This window comes from Anoplopoma fimbria, chromosome 7 (genome assembly GCF_027596085.1).
Source record: "Anoplopoma fimbria isolate UVic2021 breed Golden Eagle Sablefish chromosome 7, Afim_UVic_2022, whole genome shotgun sequence".
Lineage (NCBI taxonomy): Eukaryota > Metazoa > Chordata > Actinopteri > Perciformes > Anoplopomatidae > Anoplopoma > Anoplopoma fimbria.
Window position 1 is genome coordinate 2,725,321 of NC_072455.1, and position 25,029 is coordinate 2,750,349.

General features: G+C 41.4%; 2 protein-coding genes across 2 annotated transcripts in view; both read right to left on the reverse strand.

Moving 5' to 3' along the window:
* arhgap36 (Rho GTPase activating protein 36) overlaps positions 1–4,654 on the reverse strand; it is a 55,048-nt gene extending 50,394 nt beyond the window's left edge. The window contains exon 1 of the mRNA XM_054601666.1: positions 4,361–4,654. Within this exon, the coding sequence (XP_054457641.1) occupies positions 4,361–4,378 (18 nt within the window). The 5' untranslated portion in view covers positions 4,379–4,654. The remainder of the gene's footprint in view (positions 1–4,360) is intronic.
* An 8,734-nt stretch (positions 4,655–13,388) lies between these two features.
* The window catches only part of nhsl2 (NHS-like 2), a gene marked incomplete at its 5' end in the record, with an annotated part of 39,679 nt that continues 28,038 nt past the window's right edge, over positions 13,389–25,029 (reverse strand). Inside the window, 7 exon segments of the mRNA XM_054601756.1 lie at positions 13,389–13,867; positions 14,962–15,079; positions 15,958–16,267; positions 16,449–17,613; positions 17,778–18,484; positions 18,487–18,899; positions 20,225–20,407. Coding sequence (XP_054457731.1) covers positions 13,531–13,867; positions 14,962–15,079; positions 15,958–16,267; positions 16,449–17,613; positions 17,778–18,484; positions 18,487–18,899; positions 20,225–20,407 — 3,233 coding nt within the window.

Here is a 25,029-nt window from a genome sequence, read left to right on the forward strand (position 1 = left end):
AGGACTTTTCATGTTTTCACTTGGTTTTCTGTCCATTTAGTAGCATTTCTAGAGTTTCTCTCAAATCACATGTTCATCAGCTGCTCAGTTGTTATGGAATTGCAGATGTTACAATTTAAATAGATTTCTAAGCATTTTAAGGTCTCCTTTTCCATGTTGAAGTAAACATTAAGGGTTCAATTCTTCACCTTACAAACAGCGATTCACAAATAATCACACCTTAAAGGCCATAGCTGTTTATTTGCAAAATGAAACCCCAACTCTAGAAAAAGTATACCTGTTTTACTAAAAAAGAGAAAAATGGGACTATTTTTGGGGGAAATTTTATTTCAGATTTTTCCACTTAATTTTAACAATCCGACACAAAGGAAACCATTAAGCAGTCTTATAAAAATAATGATACAATGATGAACTTTCGGACAACTATTATAACTACAGTAAAACTTAAAAGTCATAGATTCAGTTATCTATTAAAAACTTGGACACATGAAACCAAACCATCGTCTGTTGGTAATTTGGCTGAAATGACTCTTATATGTCATTCATTTTGTTTTGTGAGCAGCTCAGCGTCTGATAAAAGTCCAGTTCACTCTTCAAACTTCAGTCTGCGTGCAAAACTTTAACCATACAAGGCAGACAGCCAGCGCCCTTTCCCTTCATAAAAGCATTTTTCTCACCATAACTATGCAAACCTGCACCAACAACTGAACCAGCCAATGCATCAGGTGCAGAATCAAAGCCACAGTGCATACGTAGGAGCATTTTAATGGGATTTGGCCACTTCATGGAGAGAAATAAAGTTCCAGACTCCTGTCCATGATTTAAAAAGACAGGCGAGGGGGGAGACAGATGGGGTGACGGTAGAGAGAGAGAGAGAGAGAGAGAGAGAGAGAGAGAGAGAGAGGATCTACTGAGAGCCAAACAAGAGATGACAGATGTGCAGATGCAGAAATAATAGTTTGAGAGAAAAGTGATGCAGCTGTCTGGTGATGTCTGAGAGGAAGGATAGAGAGAGAGAGAGAGAGAGAGAGAGAGAGAGAGAGAGAGAGAGAGAGAGTCGTGGCTACGTGCTATGGTACTATCTATGATGGTCTTGGGTAGTACTTTCAGTTTTACTATGGTACAAATGGTGTGTATTGCAATGTAACACATGCAATGGTGTAATCATACATGGTGCATGCTGTAAATGTGTTTTCAGTCTGGTACTACACACAGCACCACTCATACAGCAAAATACAATATATACTATCAAATGAAAATATACAGAAGTCAAATTTTAAGCAAATATGACACATATGTTCTAGTTCCAGCTCCAGGTTTTGCATCTTTGTTTAATGTGATATCAAACTGTAGATTTGTGACTGTTGCTCTGATAAAACCAGTCGTGAGTTGATGTCTGAGCTCTAGGAAACTGTGATGGAGGTTTCTAAGTATTTTTTACTTGTTATAGATTAGTCTGAAAATAATGTGCAGGTTAATTGATAGTAAAAATTATCTTTAATTTAACTTCTTATCTTCAATTAATTGAAGTCAGACGTATAATATATTTGGCTTCAGTGCACAAAATAGAATTAAGTCATCTTAATGTCAACTAACAAGCCTTTGGTGAGACAAGTCCCAACTAAGTGAAGTCTCACAGCAGTCCAAGTCCAAATTAAAGAGTTACTGCAAACTAAAATGTTCTTTTTTTAAGCCATAAACTAAATGCTGGTGTTAATATTGACATTTCTTATATTTGAGCAGAGGGCACTGTTCAATTTAGCAAATGAAGAACTGAAACAAAAGCAGGTTAAAAATGCAGCATCATGAATATTTGAGATCTGTTGAACAAAGTTGGGTAATGTTTAAAATAGTCAAGTATGTGCACGATATTCATAACAAACCATTTAAGAACAAAAACATCTCCAATGTGGGAAAACAGCAGTTGAGCCGGTCTTTATCAAACAAAAAGGATCTTGTGAATCTGCACACTGACTCTGAACCTTTAGTGTTACTGATCTGGTTCACATGCAGGGGGAAAAAAACAAAAGCTTCAAATGTGAAAAACTACAAATGACGACGCACACACACATGTACACATGCACACAGGGTTCAAAAGGGAGCAGCCATGCTTGACAAACAATAATCAGCTCATACAACGTGCTGCATCTCTCTGTGAACTTTCTCTCAGATGCTTCACACAGTTGTGTCAGGGTTCCAACACCAGTGCATGGTGTGATAAAAAACAAACATTAACCTTTTAAATGTCAGTTGACTGCAGTCCCTGCTGAACTTTTACAGTTGAACGCAATGCACAATGTCTTTTAAACACCAAGTACATTTCTGCACCTTTATACAACTAGGGGAGGTAAGTCAAATATTTACTCTCTTTTTGCTCTGTTTTTGGTCTCCACCACCTCCTGAAACAAATATCTGTCTCTTTAGCTGCTAAACATGTTCTCTGCTGGGCAGGTACAGTTGGTTTATGATAGCTTATTTAGCAAAGAAACAACTTGCTAGTCAACTAAAAAACAAAACAATAAGCTAAAAGATGCTGAAACGTTACATAAACAACAACAGCAAGCCATTTCAATGTCAGTCAACTGCTGTCACTACTGAACTTTTACAGTTAAACACAGTGCAAAATGTCTCGTCAGCACCCAGATACATTTCTTTACGTTTACCAGCCTTTTTTAACATATACAGTATTTTTTTGACATAATATCACCTTCTAAAGTTGATATGGCAAACACATTGCCTACTTACACATCTATTAATTACACAGCAATCTTCATTTGAATTTATTTTTGGCCACCAAGGGCATGTAAGTCCAATATTTACTCTCTTTTTGCTCTGTTTTTGGTCTCCACCTCCTGAAAGAAATGTCTCTTTAGCTGCTAAACGCTCCAGCTAATCGCTAACGTTGTCTGTCTGCTGTTTGGTGCTGGGCAGGTGGTGTACAGTTGGTTTATGACACCTTTTTTAGCTAAAAACAACTGACTTTAACCAAAATATTAAAGCTGTGGTTCGTAAAACCAAAACAACAAGCTGAAAGAAGCTAAAACGTTGCATATTACACACAAAAAAAGTTATTAGGTCAATGTATAACTCTTTTTTGTGTTCATCTCTACAAGCAGCACCTTTTACATTACACATAGTAATTTGATCCGTTGTTAATATAAAGAAATAAAGATTAATGCAGCTTTAAACTTATGCTGCTGTAAATGTAAATGCACATTACAGTGAAGTTTAACAGTCTGCAGGATGAATGCAATGTTTAGAATCTGCAATCAATTATCTTACTTAAGGAATACACAGAGGAAAGGTTTATAGGAGGCTGTATAAAATCACTAAATGGATTCCTACATCATCCGGTAGCACTACAGTTGTAATTAGTTTAGATTAAGACTGTTATTCTGGAAAGAAATAATCAAGTTAAAATTGCCTTTAGAGGAGCATGCATGTAGATCAAACACTGCAGTTGGCTTAACATAAATATGCTTCTCATTAAATTTACCTCATCAAATGAAATGTTCAGATAATGTTCATTTACTGTGGTTTCAGATTACCTTTCCATACTTGAGGCATAAAAAGGGGAAGAAATACAAGCTTCAGGAAATTTACTCCATGTATCCAAGCAACCAAAAAACACTCGCAGCTTCCTTCTTTTTGTATTTGTCACCAGAAAAAATCATAATATTTTCCCTTTGTCTGCAATCTATCACCATGTTGGGGAACCAAAGGAAACACGGATATGTTTTCCCCACCTTTGCATGTGGTTGTGTGTTTTTTTTTTATGTCTGACTGTTAAAAGATATTGGAGGGCAGATAAAAGTCCGAGCCAACAACTTATGATGATGATGTTGATTTTAAGGACAACTATAAAAGTAACAGAGGTGGAACCTTGATTACAAATCCCAAAGGGGGACATTCAAAACATTTGCATGTCAAGTAAGACGTGATTCATTTTTTTTATTTTTTACAGGAGTTATGTGTTGGTATGTAACGGCAAAATTGGAGAATTATTCACAGGAGTGATTCAGGAGTTTAATGGCAGTGCAATAAAAACATGGATAATAAAAGAAAGACAAGCTGCATGTTACTGATAAACAGACACCTTTACATCATGAGGATCACGCTGCTTTTTAATATTTAATTATATGTCTTGTCCCAAGATTTCACAAAAAAAAACAATTTTTTTGAAGAAAAAACTGCAGATATTCTATCTCTTTTTATATTTCATAGCATTATTTAACATGAAATAAGAATAAGAAGTAATAAATGGAGATGTTGGCGTTGCACGGCAACAAGAAATGCTACACAATTACACACACATGCATAGACATAAACACACAAACACACACACACACAGGTTACCCACCACGTAGAAGAAATGCATGTCTGGTCACAGAGGCCGGTCTCCTATGTGCAGAGCTGGAGGTGGAGGTGGAGGAGGTGTCGGTCCATAAAGCAGGAGCATCAGTCAGGAGTGTGTGTGTGTGTGTGTGAGCTTGTGTGTGTGTGTGTGTGTGTGTGTGTGTGTGTGTGTGTGTGTAGTCCTCAGGTACTCCAAACAATCAAGGTGTTTAAAAAAGCCTTCTTCTCCTCTCACTCTTTCTCCTCCTTCTGCTTCTTCTTCTCTTTTCCAGTGTTGCTGATTTCTCTCTGCTCCTTCTTCAGCTCTCCTGCACTTGACGTTACTCCTCCCTCCCTCCCTCCCTCCCCTCTCCCTCCTCCCCCACGGGCCTTCAGTCCCAATATCCCTCCCTTTTTTTATCTGTTTTGGTTCCACTTCCTCAGTATTTTTGACCCTCCATTTGCAATTTCTAATTTCTTTCTTCTTCTTCTTCTTGTTTTTTAAAGCTTTTCTTCTTCTTCTTCTTCTTCTTCTTCTTCTTCTTCTTCTTCTTCTTCTTCTTCTTCTTCTTCTTCTTCTTCTGTGGTATTTATTTATCCTCCCTCTCTTCCTTGTTTTCGAAATATTCTAATTTGAGAAATGTCTTTTAATTAGAGAAGCAGCAGCAGCAGAACTTCATTTCTCATCTCAACTCTTTCAGTCTCTCGGTGTTGATTGCAGATTGCTGTCAGTACTTCCTGAGTTATAGCCGCAAACACCACTCTGTGTGTGTGTGTGTGTGTGTGTGTGTGTGTGTGTGTGTGTGTGTGTGTGTGTGTGTGTGTGTGTGTGTGTGTGTGTGTGTGTGTGTGTCATAGATAACATGGCGTGCTCTCTACTGTCAGAAACAGGAAGAGTGGAGCTTGGTAGTTTGGCCCGATGAGTGAGCCTTCCCCTGTGTGTGTGTGTGTGTGTGTGTGTGTGTGTGTGTGTGTGTGTGTGTGTGTGTGTGTGTGTGTGTGTGTGTGAGAGTGTGTTTTCAGAGGGAGAGAGATTTAATTAAACTCTGACATTTATATTATGAAGCTGTTAAAGTCATAACTCTACTACTCAGGCTTACACACACACACACACACACACACACACACACACACACACACACACACACACACACACACACACACACACACACACACGTTGACCACCTCTAAAGTGCTCACAGTTCATGACTTTCACTAATATCTATATGTAAACAGATTTAAAGCTGTTTACGCTGAATTAGATGGATAAAATATAATGCTTTTATTAATGTGATGGGTCGGCTTATATGTGTTTTTCATTTCAAGTCATTATATTTTATATTTTATATTTTGTTTTCAAATCTCATCTAGAAAATGTGGTCCGGTTTACACAAACAATGCAAAATGAATATGATCAACATTTTGTATTAACATTTGTACTCTCAGCATCAACACTATACTTTGTCACGTGACTTGCTGTTTGCTTTTTGTTTCTGGTTTTCAGGTCAGATTTTTGGGGGGGGATTTTTCCAGCATGATGTTTTGTTTAAAACCAGAAAGATGCAGCATATTTACATATTCATGCAAAACAGAGTGTTGAGTTGTTGCTGTAGTTGTTTGTGAACTACACATGGGTGGTTTCACTTCAAACACTGCTTTGATTCTATAGCGTGCACGTTTAGTGTAGTAACTTTATGGTTTCTTGTATTTAAGACACTCTCTTGGTCTTGTGTAGATTTTGGATTGTTTCTCTGAACAATAGAATTTAAATAAATGAATGTAAATGTAACATGGATTATTTTTTTGTGCTGAAGGGAAACAGGAATGTTGTTGAAAATGATTCTGTTTTCCAATGTTAGTCACAGAAAATGACAGGTGAGCTTGTTTAAATATCAGAAAACTAAACAAATGATATCAAATCATTTTAATAATATTACATAATTAATACAGAAAAATATATCCAGCTTTACTTCATGTTTAAAAGGCTGCTGAGGCTTCAACATTCTACTTTTATGACTCATTCTTTCATTACTGCATGGATTTTAATCTGGTTTCACTTTATCAGTTTGTTATATTTTTATGAAGACTTTTTCTTCACCTGTAATTTGTCTAATTTTCAACAATCCACAAAAGGTTGCACTAACAATAAATGACCACTAGGTGGGTCTAGAGCCCAACTAGTAACTAGTGACACAACTGAGGGTGAAAGTGTGTGTGTGTGTGTGTGTGTGTGTGTGTGTGTGTGTGTGTGTGTGTGTGTGTGTGTGTGTGTGTGTGTGTGTGTGTGTGTGTGTGTGTGTGTGTGTGTTAGTCTCTGGATAGGAAGGATGCAATTAACTGTGAGGATGTCATTACAGAGCTGGAACATGAAACACTTTGCTGAAGCAGCCTCCATTGCCCACCTGAATCCACACACACACACACACGTTTGGACTTTCACGACTTATGGGGACATGACATTGACTTCGATTCATTTTTGGAAGACTAACTTACTCTAACCTTAACCCAACCTTAAACTGAACCTTACTTTAAACAAAGCCTCACCCTAGAAGAAAATGCAGACTGGCCTTGAGGAAGTGAAGATCAGACAAAATGTCCCTATAAAGCGTTATACTCTAATTGGTCCTCACACAGACAGTTAAACAGCACACACACACACACACACACACACACACACACACACACACACACACACACACACACACACACACACACACACACACAAAGTGAGACACCCCTGAGAAGACAGGGACAGGTAATTATGTGGGTTTGTTTCTTGGAGGTGAGCAGAGCTAATTATAAAAAAACATCTTCCTTCCCCCGGAGACACGACATCGTTCACATTCATAATGGGGACACGGATACAAGCTCTCCTCAGGCTGCAAACCTGCATGCTCCTCAAATTAAAAAAAAAAGTAAAAAACACGGAGCACTGATCTGGATTTAAAGGGAAATTTCCCACAAATATCCTTAAAAAAATTTCTTACAGTTTGTAAGTGGTTGTAAATTGATGTATCTCTTAAAGTTTATGTATTTATCAATGTGGCTTCACTTCTCTCTAAACAATCAATACTAAGCTACATTCAGTCATGCCCTAACCTCTGATCTTTAGTGATATAGCACCAAAATAATCCAGATTAATAACACTAGTAAGCTAATTTAGTTCCATGCACAAATGTAACGTTATTTTACCTGATGTATGTATGTTTTTCACGGTCTTATACTTCAACAGCTTCACGACAAAGAAGACGTGCAAATAATTATTTGTCTATATGAATTGAATGAGAAAAAAAATAAGGTCCAATGGTGGCCAAAAGTATGTGGATACAAAATCACATATTATTGAGATACATGTCACCTCCTTAGTGTTTGAAAACAGCTCTTTCTTCACCTAACTAAGTTTAGAATAACAAAAACTAAGCATTGTACTATTACCTGACTTTTCCTGGCTTCTTTTGGACTTCCTCGGTTCCAGATGCCATAATAAATATAAACTTCATTTCCCAGAATTCCTAAAAAAGTGATTTCAATAAAACGTTTTACAGCAGCAAATTTGTCCAAAAGGATATACTTGATTTGTTTAACTTGAATCAGAGCTGCAGGGACACAAATATTTCTGTCATAAACTTGCTTCTGCTTTATGAACATCCATAGAAATGTCAGTACAAAATGGCCTAAATCAGAAAATAACGATTGCACTTTGGATCAAGAGGTTCTAGTTGGCGTCTTCAGACAGAAACACCCAATTAGCTAAAGTGTTGCTGCCCCCGGGGAAACTCATTAACACCGCTTGAGAGAGCAACTTTGAAGGAGGAGAACGCCAAACGACAGAGGAAAAGCAAGCAAGCGAAACACTCTTATAAGCAAGAAAAATAATTTATTTATAACGATATAATAATTTCATCACATTGGCATTGCGGAGCTTGCGGAGGAATGGCGTTTTGTGTTTGACGCCACCTCGCAGCTACGCCGTCACACCACTGGATGGGGCGGGGAAACAGAGGTTATTCAATTACATACACGGAATATTCCTTTAAATATGTCTTTTTTTCACGGAAGAATAACAAAAATAGAATAATTCCAATAACTCTGTCTGATCTCTCTTTCTCTATATCTCTCTACTTATCATCTCTGCGTCTTTATAAGCTGCCCTGTACAGCTCCCTGAACTGGGGTTGGAATTGGGTTTTTTGGGGGGGGTTTGTTTTACTCTGCTTGGTGTGGCAGGAGGATGGGGTTTAACCAGGGAGGGACGTCATTGTTTTTTGTGATGTGCGATATGCCTACTCCAAAGTACCCCTAAAATATCCAAACTCTGTTAACTCCACCCCTCTGGCATACCCCTAAAACAAATGCTAGATACTCTTTGGCCCAAATCTGCAACCATTACCCCTCCTTCTCCTTTTCACCGTCTTTCACTCTCTCGTAAAAAGCTGGATTGCATTTATTAATCAAAAGATCCGAAACAAGCGATCACACACTTTGTCATTTTCAGCATATTACCCCTTTAAGTAGGCAACAGTCTTTGTTTACCAGACTGACAAAGAAGGCGTTTAGTGGCGCACATTGTAACGAATTTGTCTGAAGGGATGTTTGATTTGTTTACCATCGTCTTGCATTTGGTGTCATTTTAGTAGCTCTGCTCTTTATATTTAACAAATGACTGAACATGTTATTCACGAAAACTTAGTTTCGCTTATTCAGATAAATCTTTCAGAGAAGAGCTATCCTCGCCTGAACTCCATCTTCCACACGGCTTTTTATGTGGTGTCTCTTAGCAACAAGTTGCTACTTGGCTGCTCCAAGTCTGCAGAGACCCGACGACTTAAACCAAATTAATTAACGAGCGATCGCGGTGCTCTTTACTGTTGTGCTTTCCCATACCTTTTTATCACTTTGCAGGGAAGCAAACGAGAGAGTGAGAGAGGGGGAAAAAGCTTTTAACACGATTACTCCTCTGAGTCACGAGACAGCTGAGAAGAAGGGAGGCAGGAGGTGAAGGGAAAAGATGATGTATATGAGAATGTGTAAATTTTCAGCGTGGTAATCCCCGCGTTCAGCAGAATCAAACCCTTTGCTCCACATCCTCATTCCCCCCTCCTCCATCTCTCCCTCACTTTCCTAAAGAAGGGATAATGGATTACATATCCAATATATTTCTAGTGTCAGCTCTCTTTTCACACTTTATATAAATGTCACTTTCAATATAATATGTTGTCAACGTATTTCACAGATTGGTAAAATGCTTCTGCGGACATTTCTTGGAAGGCGGAGCTTCTCCTCAGGGCTAAAATATTCTCATTGGTTGGTGAATGGCGAGAGCCGATTGCACTGAGGGCCAATTGTTCCCCGTTTGTTGTTAGCAGACCTTAAAAAATATCAAAAATATGGCACCAAGTTGGCAGTAACCCAACCGATGAGAGTATTTCTGCCTCCGGTGAAACTCTGCTTCTGAAAAACTGTCAAATATTACATATTCTTCTCAGCATTTCATGAATAAATTGTATCCCCACAAAAAGGGATAGCACGCTCTTTTTTTTTACCAGTGTACCCATATGATTGTACCTCTATTTACTTTCCTATCACAGACTGTAGAACCCAAAGCGCCATGTTGAAGATATATTCCATCTGTCGGCACAGGAAGTAAAACACCCCCATTTTTAGACGTGCCATTCGTCTACAAGCCACATCGTACTTTTCAACATCAAACTGTTCCTGTTATTATCGTGCCGATACAAACACATCCAATCTCTCCTCTCTGTTCCCACACTATCCCCAAATTTTGAACAAAATCTGTTGGTTTAGCTCAAATACATTTTTGTAGTTTTTTTGATCTCCCTTCCAACTCCACTCTGAGGGATATTGCTCTAAAGATGCGATCACTACACTGCCGTACTCTGCATGCCTGTATATGAATGCAGATTTGGGCAGATATTTGTTTTGTAAGAGTGAGTACAGGTTCAGATTCAACATAAATGCTCCCTTTTTTTACACCTGTACTGTAATTTTGGCCAGATTTTTGAAAAAGGTTGTGTTTGTGTGTGTGTTTACTACCAAGGCAGCTCAAATAATACAAAAATAACCAAATAAAAACACAGTCGGCGCTGCAGCAACACGCCCATAATTCAGTATACAAGGCAAACAAACACAGAGATTTATAGGTTTATCTTTTTTTCATTCACTAAATATTTAAAACAAGCGTCACTTGACTTCATAAATGGTGATAATTTATGCATTTTTAAAATCTTTTTTTGTTCAGGATGATGGAATACCTGAAGGACTGTTGTAGGGAAGAGAGAGATGTGTGTGAAGGAGTGTTTTTTTTTGTGTGGTTCCTCCTTCTACGCCCACTAGGGGGAGCTCTGACTCAATAGCACCGAGGGATCGTTTGCCGACTGGGGAGTCGAGAGATGAAGTGTTCCCTCCTCCCTACACACGGTCCATCCATGCAGGGGATAAGTCAGGTGTTAGAGCTGAACCGCTGCTAATCCAAAATGCTCAGACCGTCCACACGGTGATCCAGAACTGAGGGTCGGTCGGGGGGGTCAACTACCGCAGGGTGTCTCTACTCGCAGTCCAAAAGTAAAAGGTCCAAACACATTCAAACCCTGCTTGTCTCCGTGTTTGTGCACAGATCCTATCCATTCACGCCTCCATGTTAGTTCCACATCACATGGGTACTCGAAAGAAAGGTTAAAAATAAAAGTATAAAAACTCAGAGAGCAAGAAAGAGAGAAGGCAGAAGATAAGCGTTGATAGAAAGACGTTTTTTTGTTTTTCAAACTAAGCACAGCATGTATTTTTTCTTAACAGTCATTCATTGACATTCATCCGGTGTTGTGTCGTCGGCCGAGCTCGGATGCATAGACTGAATGCAGAGAGGAGGGAGAGAGATGGGGGAGACAGGGGAAGGTGAGCTGGGGAAATGGGGGAGGGTCGGGTAGGATGGATGGCGAGACGGTTAAAAGAGGAAGTGATATAGAGGCGATGCTACGTGTAGAAACAGAAAAAGGTTGCAGTGTTTAGGCGACGAAAGAGAGTGTGTGCTACCGTACGTGCCAGAGGAAGAGAGGGGAAAGAGAGGGATGATGCTTTATGCAGGGAGACAGATGGAGTGTGTGCTCCAGCAGCGATGAGGGGAGGAGGAAAGGAATGAGTGAGGAGGAGGAGGAGGAGGAGGAGGAGGAGGAGGAGGAGGAGGAGGAGGAGGAGGGTGGCACAGACCACCACCTCACCTCCGAGAGATACAAGAGTGTGAAAAACTAACAGAAACAACTCCCGTAACGTCACTCTGCGACACTGTAGACGGACAGACATGTTCTCCTTTTGGGTTCTGGAATCCTTTTTTTTTGTTTGTTTTTGTTTTTGCTTCTGTAATCCATTCCAAGATCCTCTCGGATTCCGGAACCCCCGTTTGGGTTCCGGAATCCTTGTGGTTCCGGAATGTGTGGGTGCAGGGAGAATGGCGGCTGCTGCTTTGGTCATTCTAATGCTATCCCAAGAAAGAAATGTGGGGGCGACGTTGCACACACACATATTCACACAAATATGCAGACGTAGTGGGGACACGCACACAAAAATGCCAAACACAGGTACGTGCACTCTCTCTCTCTCTCTCTCTCTCTTTCTTCTTTTTGGCACTTCCCTCTGTACACATGAGCACACACACACAAGCGCACAAACACACACATACACACACACACACACACACGTACACACACTGTTAGGTCCCCTCTGGTCAGTTTGTAGGTTTTAATAGTCCTTTGGTCCCGTCACCAGAGACCAAAAATGGATAAAAACCCTGTTTTAAAAACCAGGCCTGCTTCATACTCTCCGTACAGAAACTCCACAGGCTAGATTTCATCTGCAACACACACTCATATGAACACACACACACACTGTTCCGGTCTGTTTTTCTGTTTGTCTTCCATGGCGTTACTCCTTAGTCCGTGTGTGTGTGTGTTTGAGTGTGTGTTTTCCCTCCATCGTGTGGGCAGTTTGTAGTCCAAGCTGCTTGCTGTACACTATTTTTAGTCCTTGTGTTCGCAAATGATATCCACTGATAGATGCGTCACATTTATCTCTGTACACGATACAGACCGTACAATCCAATGAAGCATGTACAGCATATGGCCATCTGGCATGTGTAGGAAAAAATCCAACATTAAAACAAAGACTGAAAAAATAATGATTGATGAGTGTCCCAAATAAAACAATGTAAAGACACGAATGCTGCGCCATGAAAACGACCTCCGACGCCAAGGAAAAAAGAAAAAAGTGCTTGCGTTCCTCAATGTCGGATGCCTCTGTGGAATGTTTTTGGAAAGGTCCACGTTCGTGATCATCCCACGAGCAACAAAAAATGTGACATGCCCATGCGTCATCTTTGTTGGCCAAATAGCCTACCACGTGGTTTCTTCTCTGTAAATCCTGCGCTTCATCTGCTCAAATCAGAACATAACCCAAATGCTGATGCCTACTATGGTATCACCGTAGAGAGAAGAAGAGTTAGGATGATGCCCAAGGTTTTGGGGCATATTTGCTTTCTCAGGTGCCTCTTTACACCATTAATAGTTTACCCTTCGATTCATGTAGTTCTACAGGTGTCGACGCTGTAGTCCTACTGGTTGGAGGGCTTTGGTTGAATCGTTGACGAATCATTTGCGGTATCCTTGTGGATCAGTATGGGTAAAGATTCATATATATGACCATTGTTGTCATTTGGGACTCTTGTTGTCTTCATCCAGAAGGAGCCAGGAGTAAAGATATCCACTGTATATCCTTATATTCCCAGTGTCCACTCCACCTATCCATCTATGCATCCAGCTTCCACACTGAGCAGATCGCCCAATGAGGAAAACACGTAGCGCCGTTGAAGCAAAACCTTAAAACCTCCATCTTTCATTGAAAATATAGCGAGGAACAATCATCGCTTGCCACAGATTGCTCATTTTTTCCTAGAGGGACCGGTTCGACAGGAAACAATAGCGCTTCAACCATGGAAAGGACCATTATGTCCAAAAAATGTGCTCCAATTTGATTTGACGGTGCAAATGGTCAATCAGTAGTTGGAACGATCCGGTTGGACATATTACTCAAAAGGCCCCATCTGCAGTGGGTGGCACATTGTAGAATTTGTTGGTGGCTTTGTCGACAGTAAACGGACTTGGTTAACTTCCGTTAACAATACTTCCGTTCATTGATCGTTGGGTTTGCCGTTCCCGGACGCCATGTCTCCTTCCTCGCCGCTCGCCGACGAGGTGGTTGAAAACTCTGTGACCCGTCGCGCCAAAGGGTTTGTGCTTTTGAGAAGCTCCATAGCGGAGACCCTGGCTCCTCCGCCGGAAGACTTGCTGCCTTTCTTCTGAAGCAGGGCCATGAAGTTCTCATTGCGGGAGCTCGACCTCTGGCTGCCTAAGGTCATGTTTCGGAGGTCGCTACCGCTGGTGCTGTGCTTCACCGGGGACACGAGGCTCTGGCGGCTGCCGAAGGAGTCCGTCGGCTCCTTACGACCAAGAACCTTTCGCTTGGACCTGGGCAAAGAGAGGAGAAGATTATAGGCAAAGGGTAAATAATGGTTAGATAAAGAACCACATTTAAATTCCACACCATTTGCAGTTGTTTCAGTTGGTAATTTGAAATTTACTCCTCAAGCTAGGGGAGTCCATTTCAAACATGAGGTCCCCTAAATGTTTGGGTGAATGGGGGCAGAGATTGAATATCCAGGGAAATCTGTAACACCAATTTTCCCACAACAAGACCTAGTAACATTTCAGGGAAAGTTAAATGAAAGCAGCAACACTGCAGGGACAACAACCTAAAGGGTTATGTCTACGAGGAGCAAGCGAACCAATAACAAGACTCCGCTGATGACGTATTTGAATCCGCGTCTTACTTATGGTTTAGCACTTACACCAATGATTTTGCAGTGGATTGGATAACTAATAACAAATAAAATATAAATGCATTACAAGAACAATGACACTGGACAAAAAACTAATCCTCATCGGCTATGTTTGTGAAAATATTCCTCAATGTAGTGCATGTTTGAGTTTGAGTGTTAAAGTGACTCTAGTACAGTAAACCTTGTAACTACAGAAGGGATTCCATCGTTTCTTGTAAGAGATAAACCGACTGCCTCCTGTTTTTCCTCTTCCACCCCTCCTCACCTTTTCCTTCTCTGGCTTTCAAGTTATTGTCAGCATCATGCAAGGTAAAATCATGAACACTTGTTGCTTAGAGACTAGCTTTTTCTTATGGAACTGTGTTTGTGTGTGTTGGTGCTTGCATCCGTATGTGTGTGCGTTGGAGGGATTCTGAAAAAGGTACGCTGGTCATGCAGTAGCACACTGTACATGTAGCCGTTGCTAGGGAACCTTATGCTCGGTCTGCCTCACAGTTTTGCCAAGACAATGTGTCTTTGCGTCACAATCAGGGTTATAATAAGCCTGCAGGAAAGCTTGCCGTTGGCTGAAACAATTGCCGCTTATAAGTTAATAATGCACCTTTTAAGCCCTTTCCAACTGCCTCTTTAGGAGAGGCTTCTATTGTGATATCATAGTGTTATAGTATGTATGTATACTGCATGTCTAAGATGTGTATTGCATGTATGTGTGCACATTCTAACCTGTGGATAATAGTGAACAGGTCTTCTGTGGTGTGTGTTGAAGGTGTGCTGGTCAACAAGTCGTCATCCGTTTCCTCGGCGATGTGGAGTACCGTCTTTTCATTGACTGCCAAGTCGTCTGAACAAGACAAGAGAAAATGATATACCAAAAGCCAACATTCATAATACATGTGTATGCAATTCCAAGTAAATCAGACGTGATTACATACAGATCCAGGAAATAATTAGATTTATTATCTAATTATTTCCTGAAATGTCATCTTCACTGTCACAAACAGTGGGAACCAGTCTGTGTTTTGATTCGGTCCAATTTTAGAGCAATTGGGCTTTGATTTGCTTCAAAACCTGAGAAATCTCCTCTGGCAGAAATCAGGAAGTTATGCATCACACACAGCAGGAAAGGATTCTAATGAACCAAAGCAGCTCTGACATCAAACACATGCATATAAAACCTCTGACTAAGATAAAGCAGTATTCATTAGCTAATATGTTTTAGAAACAAATTTTACTGGTTTGAGGTTTCAATGGTTATTTTGATCATTTTATTTCACTGCGTAATACGCCCCCATTGTAATCTAATGTAACTGTTGAGATTCCAAGATGACTACAGCTGCTGTCCTCCCCTACAAACCCTTTTAAATGAGTTTGGTAAAATATTTACATTCAAAGCTCAACCAAGAACTAGTCTGAATCTCAAGTTTATTAAAAGTAGCATAAAACATAGTGAAGATATATAAAACACAAAACCTGTCATATGTATATTTCCGTTTTTAAACGTATTGGTGATGGGATCCTATTTATCTTATTTGGTCTTTTGATATCTTATTTCCTTTCTATCGTCCAATTGTTTTTTCTCTCTCTTTTTTGTGAGATTATATTGTCTTTATGTCATGGATATTATTTTGCTTGTATTTTTGTAGTCTCTTCATAAGAGCATGTGCCGTACAGTATGCCAAAAACACATGACTTCGTCAATTTCTGAAACCTGTTCCGTACCTGCCCCAATCCCAGTGCCAGCCATTTTCCCTTCCAGCTCTGTGAGGGAGGAATCATGCAGGGAGGAATGAAGTGACGACTCTTTTGAACTCTCCTCGTCTATTCCCAAGTGGTCCTCATCTTGCTCTAGCATATCGGGAACACCAGGAGAACCGTGAAACTCTTCTGGTGGAAATGTTCCCACAGGAGACCGGAGACCCACGGGGCTGTCGGTCTGTGGGGTCTGACGTTCTGTGCTGCCATTGGTGGAGGAGTGGCCTGATGAGGGAAGAAGCAGGACATTCGGCTTCTTGGGGACTGGAGGTGGAACCTGGAAAGGGACGATGATTTAAATACATCAATACTTCTGAGACATAAGTAAAACTACTTCAAAATTAGGACATAAACAAGATTTTTTTTGCCTCCATGAACTGTATTTCTATTGTTTGCATTAATGACACATTTCATGACACCCCTAAAATAAAGCATTTTCTGAGACATGTCTTCCTCACCTTGGGTTTTTTTTTGTCCGACAGCTCTGCCAGACAGGAGATTGTCATCCTTGAGGGGAGGGTCTTGCTTTTGTCCTGGAGCTCCGGGGCCTCCTGGTTGCTGCAGGGAGAGGGGAGTGATCCTCCGTCTCCAGAACCAAGAAGGATCTCTGGGTCTGCTTCAAATTCAGGCTCCATTGCTGGGTCTTCAAGGAGAGGCTGGGGGTCTGGAAGAGGAGGGAGATCGAAGAGGGACTGGGAGTGGGGGAGGAATGGATGATCATAGGCAGTTCGTAGAACGTTGGTTGAATCTGGAAGATCTGAAGGACTTGTTGCTTGTGGTGGAGGTTTCTTGGGTTTGGGTTTTCTCATGACTTTGTAGATGTTGCCTAGGGGAACAGGGCGGTCCACGGGTGAGCCAGGAGGTGATTCTAGGGCTAGGGGGGAAGTGGAGGAGGGGGAAGGAGATTTGAGGAGTAAGTTCAGGGGCCTCTTGGGCAACGGCGGCTTGACAGCGACAGGTGGTTTGGGTTTCGGTAGGGTGGGTGGAGGGCTGGGGTCCTCGCCTAGGTCTCTCCCGTGCTGTTCTTCTTCAATGGTGTCGGAAGCCCCATCAGGACAGTCATCCAAGTCACCACGAGAGATGGAACGAAGCCGAATGGTCTTCAGCTCATTCTGGGTGACCACAGGCAATGCCTGCGAGGAGCTTGGGCTGATTTTTCCCGGCTTTGCCGCCGTCGAGGTGTCGGAATGTCGCCTGCTGGCCTTTTGCTTTGGCTTGATTGATGACAGCTCCAGGTGTGCATTCCCTGGCATCTCAAAGGACAATCTAGACCTTGCAGAAGGGTCCTTTGGCGATGGTAGCGATGATTTCCTTTCTGGGATCTTTGGACGCAACTTACACCCCAACGTCCCTGTTGTCCCTACTGTGCCGTGACCTGCCATGTGACTGAGTGGAACAGTAGGGGTTGGAGTCTCTGACTGACTGGAATAGCCACTTGACGGGGACATAAGTCCCGGGGGTTTGAAGGGCGAGGAGGCTTTGATGTCAGTTTCCATGGAGAGCTGTGAGGGCGAGGTTGCTCTGGAGGTGGAGGGGGAATCGAGCAGGGACTCTGAGCTGCCTCTGACTTTCATACATTCAATCACTGTTGTACCTGTTGCTGTGCTGGAGCCTGATAAAGACCTGGGGGAGAAAAGAGAAGAGAGGGAACTCAATGCATTTCTTGTCTTAACCTAACAAACTTCCTGAATACCTGACAGCCAATAAGTGAACAAATAACCAGACAGGTTGACAGATTTCAGTTGGATCAAGCAAATAAGCCACAAAAGTGTAGTTTCATTTCCTACCTGTAAGGGTCATTCTTCCAATCTCCTAGCTGCCAGTGAGTGGGGAAGGTCAGCTCGGTCTCTCCCTCCCTCTCGGGTGCCTGGACCTCCAGGCTTGGAGGTCCATCAGTGCCTCCGTGGCCCAGCTCCCGCTCTACAACACTGGGTCTAGAGGAGCAGGAAGAGTTGGGCAGGAGAAAATCGGGCTGGAAGTCTGGGAAGTGGTCCCTGGGGATGTGCAGGCTCTTTGGCCGGCCATCCCGGTAAAGACCGCCTCCATGGTGGATTCGCCCCTCGGCTTCTCCAAGGTTCTTCATGAGAGAGACGCTCCTCACGGGTGGGGGAGGCTTGCGCTTGGATTTCTTAAGCGAAATGGAGCGGGAGCGTAGGCGCAAGCGTCCATCTGCGCTGTAGTCTGAAGCTGTGACAGAGATTGTGTCGGCGGTACTGGCACTGTCTTCGGAGCTCCCTCTAGGGTAGAGGAGGGCGTAGTTCTCACCCATACCCAGGAAGTTATGATGCTGTTGCTGGTGGTCTGTTAATACCATAGCATTCCCGTTCCCTGTGGGCAAGATGTTCCCATCTGGCTGGCCTAAACCACCTTCCGTAAAGCAGAAGGAACCAGAATCTGTGGGCGTAGAAAGGGAACGCTCCCGGAACTTGAAGGCGTTCGCCGCTGCTATGGAACGCGCCGATCTCTCCCGCCCTCTCCCTGCCTCCGCAACCCCCCTCCTCCTCCTCCTCCTCCTCCTCCTCCCCTCCCTCCGTCAGCTGCAGCCCCTTCCGTCTCGCTCCGCTTCCCCATCATCGCCGCTGCCAGTGAAATCCCTGGCATGTTATTCCCTCCTCTCCCAGAAGGGTTCGTCACAGACGTGAACGAACTGGAATGTGAGCCCCCCGACTGTCCTGAGCTCACCAGCATCACCCCGTCCTGCATCCCTCCCCCTCCAGCGTTTCCGATGATGCTGTGCTGTTTCGGTGGGACCGCGGGGCCTTTGTTCATGCTGTAATTGTACGGCTCGTTCCACGCTCCGGGTGAAAAGGTGGATCCTTTAGGTCCGTTCCAGGAAGCGGAGGGTGTGTTTGAGCACAGCACCCCAGAGGTGTCCATAGTTCCTTGGTGAAGATGGTCTGGTGTGTTTCCTGTAGAGGAGGGGACAATTAATACGACTCAACTGACTCAAAGTCTCTGACATGACTTTATAGCAGATACAACCCCCTAAAAAATAAAAAGCGTACCTCCCTTGACAGCATGAAATTGACTTTCTTGCTTACTTCACCAGTAATAAGTCCTTTAAATAAAAAACACTCTTTCTCTTTGCCAGCTAACTTTTATCTGACAAACTTCTGCACAGTGTCAGCACATAATCTTATACAGCACTTGGCCCTAGATCTTACATTTTCATTGCATTCTTTTTAGTACAAGATGTACATGTCTGCTTTTATATCTGTGCGTTTGGATTAATCAGTGAATGACTTCTCATCTTGGGTGTTCCTGTGACTTGAACCCTTTTGTGATTGGCTGTTGCATGCTGCATAAAAATGCTTTAAATTCTCCAATGCACTAATGTCACACAAGTGCATCAGATTATATACTGTGCTATCTTTTGTCCTCCTCTGTAAGGTATCAGAGTTCAAAATAGATTTGAACTTGGTTTGGACTCGGTCGTGGACAATAAACAAATTACATAAAAAATGTTCAATGTGCATTCTTAACACAAAATCAATTTAAATAAAAAATATGTTTAAATTCTTACATTCTAAGCTTTTTCTGGCCCGACTGCATCAAGGCCTTATTCAGGTTAAACTGTTAACATGAATTCTTCCTACCCTTCATTTGAGTATCCCTGTTGCACTGTATAAATCAATTAGGCATGAAAAGATCCTGGCTTCACCGAGGAAAACGAATATAGGGGAAGGAAATTATTAAGCGTAAATTAATCTCTGGTGTGTTCTTTGTTAAATTAAAATTCGGATCTGTGAAAAGATCATGGGATTAAGCCAAGTAGGAATATAAACATGCCTAAATTAATCCAACAAAGCTTTTATTATGTGAAATGACACAAAAACACAGAAACATTTTGGTAAAATTAATATTTTTTGCAATATTAAAGAAAATCTTTGATCTTCCACCATTGTTTCACTAAAAAAAATGATTTTAAATACAAGAAACATATAAAAATAGATTTCATGGTCCAATCTCTGCCTTCTCCCAAGGTATAAAATGAAAAGGAAAATATTTTTACAGCTTCAAAAAGCAGAAAACTCCTTTTGCTGTAAAATCTAGGGTTCCTAAGGTTTCATCACCTACAGAGTTACAGCTGACTTTGGGGTTAGTAGTTAATGAGTGGAGATATTTTTTTGTGGTGACCTTGAGACCTGCACCACAGGAAGACAAGTGAAGAAGAAACAGAAAAGAAAAAACACAGAAGGAGGGTAAGAGTTTCTCTTAATGGTGGCGCACACACCTGCAGGTAAGGTTGTGTCGAGGTCAGAGTGGGTCTTCCTCAGGGGGAGGTTCTGGTGGAAGGTGTCCGTGACGGGCTCCAGAGAGCGGGGCTGGTGGGGGAAGGGGTCCCCCGGAGAGGGGGATGGGGACGGGGAGTGCTGGAGGAGGTCAACACCGTGGAATTTCCCTCCTCTCCCTTCACCTGGAGAGGGAACAGAGCGACAGCGAGGTCAGGGAGAGGGAAGGGGGAGTCATTTTACTTGACACAAAGTGAATTCAATAAAACACTAAATCCAATCATGTAGTTGACATGGCAATAAAGTATTAGATTACGACTCTTGAGAGATAGAGATGTGTAGGGAGGAATTTGATTCTGTCAGCATCCCCTGATTTAAAGTGGTTCATAAAAGGGTGCAACGTTTTAAGAAATATGATTTAGTGTTTTTATTACACTCAATGTGCCAGGCTTGTTCAATTATATTTGGAGATGGACCAAGAACCATGCAGTAATGTGGCTTTAAAACACATTTTAAAGTCACATTAAAGCAAAGTGCGATGTGAATATCTGCTTAATTTACAGAACAATGCATGTTAAAAAGTGATTGGTAAGAGCAACGGCAGACCCAAATGATTAAAAGAAAGTTTAACACAACTGGTTAAAACCAACATTGGCTGCAGTTGCATGAGCCATAATTTTAATATCTTTATGAAATCAATGTGAATGATGGCTCCTCGCAAATTGTCCACATAAAGCTTTGGCAAAAAAGAATTATGTGAAAGCTCTTCTCTCTCCCATTTAATATAAAATTCTTGTCAAACATGATCAACTGCTTTTTCTTTTCACAAAAATCTTTCATTCAAAAATTCTATAAATTAACAATCAATCAACTCAAGTTAAAAAGTACACTGCTGGAATACTGAAACATCTTTCCGATATAGTATTCATCAGCACCAACCTCCTCACCGTCTGAACCAGGGCTCTTAAATTGACAACATTATTCTCTCAAATTCTGAAATAAAGACTGAATTTTAATGAAGTAAAATCAGATAGGGGAAATAATTAATAAAAATGTGTATATTTATAGGTCAAATTTAACATGTGTGTGGCCTTATGTAATTGTTTCAGGGGCTTTAAAAGCTAGTTGTTTGGGTTAAATTGTATCAGAGGTTGTGAGCGACATTATGCCTCATGATTTCTGGATTTCCTGTTACCTGATCGTTGGTATTTTTCAGCCACTGATGTGCAAAGTTGTTAACAACTCAACTGACAGGATCAGAGTTACTGATGTAACTACACGTTTGAACAGCCACACTTCTGCCACCATAAACCTACATGTTTATGTTCTACATTTTCCTTTTTTTTTTAATCCACAGCGATTTACAGCAGATGCTGCTGAGAAACCTGCTGTTCTGTTGTACTTCCTGTCCTTCTGAAGTCGTGTCTGAGCAGACAGTAATCCAATGAGTCATCGGAGGCAGCAGGTGCCCAGCTGATTACCCCGGTTACACGCAGTGCAGTCTCTCACTCGGCCGCGTAATTCCGTCAGGCCTCTATTAAGCCATCAGCCTTGTTTTATGGCGACAGTCATATATCGGATGGCTGAAAATGTATGTCCTGCAAACGAACCGATGCCATTCAGGGAAGTTTTGTTTACCTCGGTGACTGGAGACAGAAACACAAAATCAATGAGGCCAAAACGGAAAAGGAATCAAATAAAGTTGAATCGATTCAAGAATTGCGCTGACGTGACGCAACCAGGGCCAACGCAAACTGAGTTAAACAAGCAATACAGTATTTATTATACAACCAGTGATGGCAAGTATGGCCCTCAAAATACAGTTATCCTGCATTCAGTTTCTTCAATTCAATAACAAACCATGAACTAACATGAGGCTCAATGGAAAAGCAAACCAAAGCGTAGGAACGTCTTCATAAGCTCCTACACGTTCACCTTCTCTTCCTCTACCAGTCTAGTCTGTCTTCTTCTTGCATCTCAAGGTGTTTTGCAGTCACAAGTATGAATTATACAAATGTTTGAGCTATCTGAGACACCAAAGAGTAAACTAATAGCAGAAAGACTTTACATGAATAATACTCCCAGCATAAAACATCTACAGAAGAGCGACTAGTTAATCTGAAGTGATGCAGTGTTTATGAGTTTCCAGAACAAAAGATCGGTGACACAACTTTTGAGAAACTAAATTTAGAGTCATTTCAAAAGGCTATGGTTCGTCCATCTCAAGCCCTTTTCTACCGCTGACCACACCTCCCGCAGTGATGTCATAAAGGTGTTTTTACCTTGTGCAGCCAATGAAAAATCCCTTATCGAGTTGTGATATTTGATGGATTGAAGCAGAATATTTCATTAGATAAAAACATGTTTTTTTCAATTTTGCATTTTTGACATTTGAACTTAAGACTGAGATAATTTTGTTATCACCCCAGTACATATACATATACAGCATATATGTGCTTTCACAAGCTGATGGTGTTTGTTGAGCCAGAGAACAAGCTACCATAGCGGCTAAACACAACTAGGAGAGTGGAGAAGATATAACGTTATGAGGAAAGCGTGATTCCATCTGCTATTTGATTCAGAACTGGAATTTCAATATCGCAGTCTTACAGAAACGCAGTTCTGATGACCCGAACACTAGTACTCGAGTATAATATTCTAATATGGAATATGGAAACAAATTAAAATGACAATTCCTAGTATATATATATCTGTGAGGCGATCAAACTTACTGTATCAGAATATAGCCTATATATATATAACCTTTTGGAAGAAAGTCTTCAATCAAGACTTTGATCCAGTGATTCCAATACAACTTTTTCACAGAGTTAAACTTTTGAGTAGCTGCATTGTAAACATAGTATTGGTGATTTCCTGGTAAACAAAAAAGTCATCTATACGTCTATATTTGAGTTAACTTTGGTTGAAAAGTTAAAGTTGAGCATATATATTTTTTTCACAGAAAAACAACTCTGGTTTCATTCCAGCCAAATTAATCACAGTTAGGAGGGCTGTGAGAGTCTTTACACTCAAACAGGTAATGAGTTTTTGCACCAAAATGAATTTTGTAGGCTCGAAAAATCCAATTTCCTGGCTGGATAATCATTAACTGACTGATTTAAGTGAAAGCCATCAACGCTGGCAGATGTATCATGGTGCTTTTAAGTTATCAGTGAGACAGAAAACCCTTTGCTTTCAAAATAAAAGGATCTTTCCAGCTGCTCATCTTCTCTCATTGACTACCTGTCTTTTCATCTCTTCAACAGTCTATTCACCTCAGTCTTTCATCCTCTGTCTCTTTCTCCACCTATCTGTCTGTATAGTTCCCAGAGTGCCATTCAACAGACGTTCCCCTCCTGTGCATGACTAAATAAAGGGTGTTTGGGCTATAACATCCACAGCCATCCAGCTATGACTCAACCGTTGAGCAAGGGCTAAATATGACTTCCTGTCTGGCTGTCAAGCATTCACCCAACTTCCTGCTGAACTGGACTGCTTCTCTAAACCTCATTTCATCCAGTCATAATAACGTGACATTCATACGTGCATTTCAGTCACCGCTGCCCGGCTTTTCTTTCAGGGCGCCCGTCGGCCTCGTCTCTGATCGAGCTGCCGTTCAGAGGCCGGGAGTTCTTTGTGTTGCTCCTGCAGACATAAATAATAGACGCTGTTTCAACTATCAGCAGCCTTTGCCAGAGAGACGAGACAATGATTATTTCATCATAGTGTCTCTTCAGTATGGCCCTGGCTTCAGTGCTCTCCTGCCTGCTGTGAGGGTGGATGTGGTGGACCTTGTGGTTGGAGAACCTGCTCCGAAACACAGATGTTACTCGTTAAATGAGCCCCTCAACCAATAAAATGACTATTTGCATTTCAATTATTCACCCTGTTTTACCCTGAAGAAACATTCGTATTTCCCTCATGCCTCTGCAGCGAACAAGGAATCCAAAAATCTGAGAAATGTCTTTATAAATGGAAATAAATGGGGGCTGCATTTAACAGCAGTTTTAATACAACAAGTGCAGTATAATCTCAGGCTCATTGGTCTAGTTCAATGCTAACTACTTCCCAAACACATGCCTTTTATGCTAAAACCTTACATTTCCTTAAATTCATCAAGATTTTACTCTGATTTTTGACAGAAAAATAAAGTTATCTTCAAGAATTCAAAGTAATACGGGAGGAATAATACAGATAAAATTTGATCATTTTGTGGGTTGAACTATTCCTTGAATCTGTGACATTGTGGCCAGAGACCCTGTTAGTCATTTTAGCAGGCTGTCTTTGATTTATGAACACAATATCTTTATCACTGTCTTAACTATAGTAATTCCCCTAAAATACCTGGTATACATTTCAGGCCAAAATACAAACTTCTGATCATCCATGCCCCTAAAATCAGAAAAACGGCCTCTCTCCTGAAACATTATACAGTATATCATCTTCAGGTTGACTATGCTGATGAAGTCCATGTGATACGTTCAAAAGCTCCAGTCAAAGAGAGCATTAAGACCTTGAATGGAGATTGGTTTATCAACTGCTCTTTCAAAGGTCAAGAATGAACTGGAACCTGAAAGCTTAAACCAGCAGGCACAAGAAAGTCCAACAGTACTCACAACATAAACCGTTTTAATGTGGAACCAATGGGATTTGGAGCAGTTCTGAAAAGTCCCGCCCCCCCGTCAGATTCCTGGTGAACTGAGAGGATTAGACCGTCTGCAGCTCGACAGCATTAATGCCCGTCTACATTCGCTTTCCCACTGGACACATGGTTTTTGTCTGAAGTGGGAAAGGTTACGATCAGCAT